A 5,689-nucleotide genomic window follows, 5' to 3' on the forward strand; every position below is an offset into this window, starting at 1 on the left:
ACACTCACAGAAAGGAAGAAGTGGAGCAGACATCTGTACGTGGGAGAAGTGGTAAGTCTTCCCAAAGGAAAGAAGCAGAGGCGGGAGGCTATCACTTTCTCTGACGAGGACCTCCCCGAGGGTCCCTTACACCATCGTGACGCACTAGTGATTAAGATGGACATCAATGATATGATTGTACATCGTATTTTGGTCGACACGGGGAGCTCGGTCAATGTGATGTACTACGATGTCTTCACCAAGTGGGCTACTTAGAGGCCAGCTCAAAGAGGTACGAACTCCACTCTCTGGGTTTACTGGGGATTCGGTGGAAACAGAAGGGTCGGTGACTCTGCCCGTGGAGGTAGGCACGGGCCCCAACATTCGCAAGCTGGACATGGAGTTCATCGTGGTAAGACTCACTTGTGCGCACAACATCATACTAGGGAGGCCAGCACTGGAGGACCTCAAGGTCATAGTATCGGTGGAACACTTGTGTATGAAGTTCCCTACTCCGAATGGAATAGGAGTCGTCAGAGGGGACCGACGGGCAGCCCGCAGTTGCTACGTGAAGGCATGCAAGAAGATTGACAGTAAGGACCTACGGGTCCACACGATCGCGGATAAAATTTTCAAAAAAGAAGAGGCCTGGCCCCGCGCCAGAAACGGAAGATATAGTTCTGGATCCCTCCAGACCAGACCGAGTGGTGAAGATCGGCACAGGCTTAAGCCCAGCGCTAAGGGCCCAGATAGTGGATGTAATCCGCCGTTCCCACGCAGTGTTCGCATGGGGGCCAGAGGACATGCCGGGCATAGATCGAAGCATCATAACCCACAAGCTCACAGTCGACCCCAACGGAAAACCAGTGCATCAGCGAAAAAGGTATATGTCGGCAGAACGAAGAGAGTTCGTGAAAAAGGAGGTAACCGCTTCACTCCACGTGGGGCACATCAAGGAGATTTACTACCCACAATGGCTGAGCAACGTAGTCTTGGCTCCCAAAGGATCAACGTGGAGGATGTGCGTGGACTACACGGACCTCAATAGGGCATGCCCTATGGACCGTTTCCCACTACCCAATATAGATCAATTGGTGGACGAGACGACAGGATGTGAACTCATGAGCTTCATGGACGCCTTCCGTGGGTACCATCAGATATCCATGCATGAGGAGGACGCCGAAAAGACCGCCTTCACCACTCCCGAGGGGATATTCTACTACTTGGTCATGCCATTCGGAATGAAGAATGCCGGGGCCACATACACTCGCATGGTGGCAAAGCTGTTCAAGACGGTATTGGGACGAAACATGGAAGCATACGTGGACGACATGATTGTCAAAAGTCGCAAGGCCACCTCCCATGTCGAGGATCTCAGCGAGGTATTTTCCATTTTGAAGAAATTTAATTTGCGCTTGAACCCAAAAAAATGCACCTTCGCCGTTGATTGGGGCAAATTTTTGGGCTTCATGGTCACTAGGAACGGCATTGAGCCGAACCCAGAAAAGGTAAGGACTATCCTTGACATGGAACCTACGCGGTCCAGAAAGGAAGTCCAGAGACTCAACGGGCGTCTGGCGGCCTTAGGCCGTTTTCTATCTAAATCGGCTGAACGTTTCCTTCCCTTCTTCCAAATCTTGAAAAAGAACAAAGGGTTCGAGTGGACGCCAGACTGTCAAAAGGCGTTCGAGGAGTTGAAAAAATACTTGTTGTCCCCGCCCCTGCTTGCAAAGCCAGAAGCAGGTGAAGCTCTAATCTTGTACGTGGGCGTGTCGCAGAGTGCGATCAGCTCCGTGCTGGTCAAAGAAGAAGGAGGGACTCAGCGTCCCATCTACTACATGAGTAAAGCCTTACACGACGCGGAGCTCCGGTACAGTGTGTTGGAGAAAACAGTATTTGCCATAGTCACCTCATAAAAAAGGTTGGCCCACTACTTCCAAGCTCACCCCATCCACGTACTCTCACACCAGCCATTGGGGAGCTTCCTCCGGAATACTAACAGCTCTGCCGGGATGGCACGGTGGGCCATGCACCTCAGTCAGTTTGACATAGATTTCAAACCAAGGCCCGCCATCAAAGGCCAAGCTCTTGCAGACTTTATAGTGGAGTGCACAGCTCGGGAAGTGACGGACCAAGTAGAAACTGAAGATGGAGGGTGGTGGACCTTGTCCACAAACGGTTCTTCCAACAGCAAAGGTTGCGGCGGTGGCGTAGTGCTCGTCACTCCGGAGGGATTCCGCGCCTACTATGCCATCCGATTCCACTTCAAGTTATCTAACAATGAGGCGGAGTATGAGGCCCTCCTCATGGGCTGCGGTTGGCGGCGGGACTACGAGCTGAAAATGTCCGAATTCGATGCGATTCCAAACTTGTAGTCAGCCAGGTGTCTGGGGAGTACGAAGCGAGCGAAGGAAGCATGCAGAAATACAGAGACGCGGTGCTGAAAACCTTGTGCGAGTTTGAGGGGTATGAAATACATCAGGTACCAAGGGAACAGAACGCCGACGCCGACATGCTCTCAAAACTAAGTACCGGAGTCCCCAGCCACATTAGGAAGATCGCTCGGCTAGAAGACCTCGAGACTTCAAGTATCGACGTTTCGTGGGTCTTCCCTGTGCAGACTAGGGAGCCATGTTGGATTGATCATATCAAGCGATACAAGGCAGATGACACCTTACCACAAGACGAGGCAGACGCAAAGGAAACAAAGTTACGGGCAGCTAGCTACGTTGTCTCGGGCGATAAGCTATACAAACGCTCCTACAACGGCACGTTACTGAGGTGTCTATATCCAGATGAAGCCAAGTTGGTGATGAAAGACGTCCACGAGGGGGTATGCTCCGCGCACCAAGGAGCGTACACCATTGCACGGCGCATCATGTTACAGGGGTATTTTTGGCCCAAAATGCTGAGGGACTGCGCCGAGTATACAAAGCGATGTCCCAAGTGCCAATAATTCCAGGCACTACCAGGTCGACCTGCGACGAATTACACCCCGGTAAGCACCGCGATTCCTTTTTCAAGATGGGGAATTGACCTGGTAGGGGCCCTTCCCACGGGGACTGGAAGCAGGAAATACATCATTGTGGCCATCGACTATTTCACGAAGTGGGTGGAGGCCGAGCCCCTGGCAAGCATCACCGCAGCAAGGTGCAAAAGGTTCGTCGAGAAAAATATCCTTTATCGTTTCGGTATCCCTCTCCAGGTAATCACAGACAATGGTCGTCAGTTCGAGGCTCGAGAATTTTCAGAATTCTTAGCAGGATGGGGCGTTAAGCACAGCCGGGTGGCGGTATCTTATCCTCAGGCAAACGGGCAAGTGGAGAATGCGAATAGGACCATCCTCGACGGCCTCAAGAAAAAGCTAGAAGTAGCCGACGGAGCCTGGGTGGAGGAACTCGACGGGATCCTCTGGGCCTACCGCACGACACCAAGAAGGGCCACCGGAGAGACACTGTTTGCACTTGCCTATGGATTCGAAGCTCAGGCCCAGGTGGAAGTAATCATACCTAGTAGAAGGGTGGAGGAGTTCGAGTCAGAACAAAATGAACTCCACCAAAGGGTGGATCTGAACTTCTTGGACGAAGAGAGAGAAGCGGCATTCTGCAAGATGGAGAACTACAGTTGTCAGCTAAAGTCCTACCACGACGCAAAAGTCCGACCCCGATATTTCCAAGTCGGCGACCTTGTGTTGCGAAGAAGGGAAGCCAGCCAACCCCTTGAAGGGGGAAAATTCGCAAAGAAATGGGAGGGGCCTTACGCCGTGGAAGAAGTCGTTCGCCCAGGAACATACAAGTTAAAAACGACAGGGGGAAGGATGATCGATCGGGTATGGAACTCGGAACATTTGATCAAGTATTTTCCATAAATATCATGTAGTAGTAATCATTGGAACTAGTACTTGGTAATCGCGGTCCGTCCGCTAAAGTTCTCTAAAATAATATTTTATTTTCATGGTCCGTCCATGTTGTTTAGTAAAGCAAGTTCGTTATCATCTCGCACGAAGCTTTCTGAAACAATATCCTCGTGATCCGCCCATGTTGTTAAAAAAAAAAAAAAAGCACGCGCCTCGGCCAAAGGTTGGCCGAGGCACACGCCTCGACCAACGCAAAAAAAAAACATTTTTATTCCGAAGTAATTGGTTTATTCCAAATATTCCAAAACAAAAGCAAGTTGTTCGAACATAGAGAAGCAAATTGTTCAAACATAGGAAAGCACAGGAAAGCAAATTGTTCAAAGATATAGCTAGAAAGCAAGGGAAAAATCTCAAGTATGACTACGAACTACTCGTTGTCCGTAAGGTCCTCAATCACAATCTGATCAAGTGGAACATTGGGGACGTTGCTAGTGTCGATGCCGTGAAACTCATCCACCAAAGAATCTTCATGAGCGTCAGTAACATCATCAGTGGATTCATTCTGGACATCAGGATCAGGATTCTTCTCTATGACAGGCAAGCCGAGGGATACGGGATCAAAATTTGGAACCTTCTCCCTCAGCACTGGAAAAATCTCCTGTTGCTTCGTATACTGCCCAATGTTAAAAGCCACCTGTGCCTCGGCCTCGACCGCCTCTTGGCCAGCTTCAGTTTTGAGGAATTCCCGGATAGCCTCAGGAGTGCTCATATAATGCATTGCGTCCTCTTTGAACTCGGCTGAATGTTTGTAGGCCTCCACAGCCCGGCCAAGGGCGTCAGCATGGTCAGCACGTGTCCTCTCATGGTCCTCCCGCTCCTTCCCCAGGGCAAGTTTAAGCGCTCCGTGCTCTTTTCTTAGGGCCTCAAGCTCGCTCTCCAGCTTGCTCAGAGCCTCCTCCCGGGCCAACAGCGCTTGGTGCTCCTTCCTTAGCGCCCCAAGCTCGCCTTCCATTTTGCTCAGAGCCCCTTCTCGGATTGACAGCAGGCCCTTCAGGCTCTTGTTGTCCACATTCATAATTTTAACATCCTCAATGAGCGCGTCCGTCACCCGCCGTCGTTGGGCATGAATGATCTGTCCCTCTAACAGGGCCTGAAAGTAACAGACAGAGTAAGATACGCCAAGGCAGGGAAAGAACATAAGTATGAGAAAACTGACCTCAAAAATGTGTCGAAGATAACGCTCTTGCAGCATGTTGACATCCATGGCGACGAGGTGTTCCAAGTCCGCAGGAGGAGAAATACGAGCAGCATACTCAACCGCATCAAGAGTTTTATTTATTAACGATGCTCCCGGTGGCATGTCCGCTCCCAGCCGGATCAAGTTGGTCCGAACACGCGAGCCGGACTCAAGGGAAGTGTCTCCTTGCACCTCGGGGGGTTGAGGGGAAAAGGTAACAGATGTGGGTGTGCGAGTTGATGGAGGCTGCGTCACCCCCTCGGCGACCTTGGATGGAGAAGGCGTAGGTGTGCGAGTTGATGGCTGCGTCACCCCCGCGGCGACCTTGGATGGAGTAGGCGTGCGTGCCGGCGGGGGCGGCATCACCTCCTTGACCGCAGCTTGGCTCTTTTTACCTTTCTCTACCTTGCTTTTCTTGGCGGGGGGATCTTGCGATCGCGACAAGTATCGACCGGTTCTCGAAGACGAAGACATAGTACCTGCAACAAAAGAAGACAAGTTAGAGTTAGTGGTTGATGAATAAAGACTAAGTGATAACAGAAGAATACCCGTGGGTGCAATAGCAGCAGGTTGAGTCCTCACGAAGCCTAAGCCCGCGAGCTTCCACTCGGTAGTGT

The 5,689-nt window shown here is 51.2% G+C and overlaps 1 protein-coding gene across 1 annotated transcript; it reads left to right on the forward strand.

Moving 5' to 3' along the window:
* Positions 1 to 1,991: 1,991 nt before the first annotated feature.
* Positions 1,992 to 3,847, forward strand: LOC109175129. Its single transcript, XM_019324381.1, has 3 exons — positions 1,992 to 2,295; positions 2,355 to 2,812; positions 2,942 to 3,847. Exons 1-3 carry the CDS (start codon positions 1,992 to 1,994, stop codon positions 3,845 to 3,847), a joined length of 1,668 nt encoding a protein of 555 aa, XP_019179926.1.
* Positions 3,848 to 5,689: the final 1,842 nt, after the last annotated feature.

Source organism: Ipomoea nil, unplaced genomic scaffold, assembly GCF_001879475.1.
Source record: "Ipomoea nil cultivar Tokyo-kokei standard unplaced genomic scaffold, Asagao_1.1 scaffold0684, whole genome shotgun sequence".
Classification (NCBI taxonomy): domain Eukaryota; kingdom Viridiplantae; phylum Streptophyta; class Magnoliopsida; order Solanales; family Convolvulaceae; genus Ipomoea; species Ipomoea nil.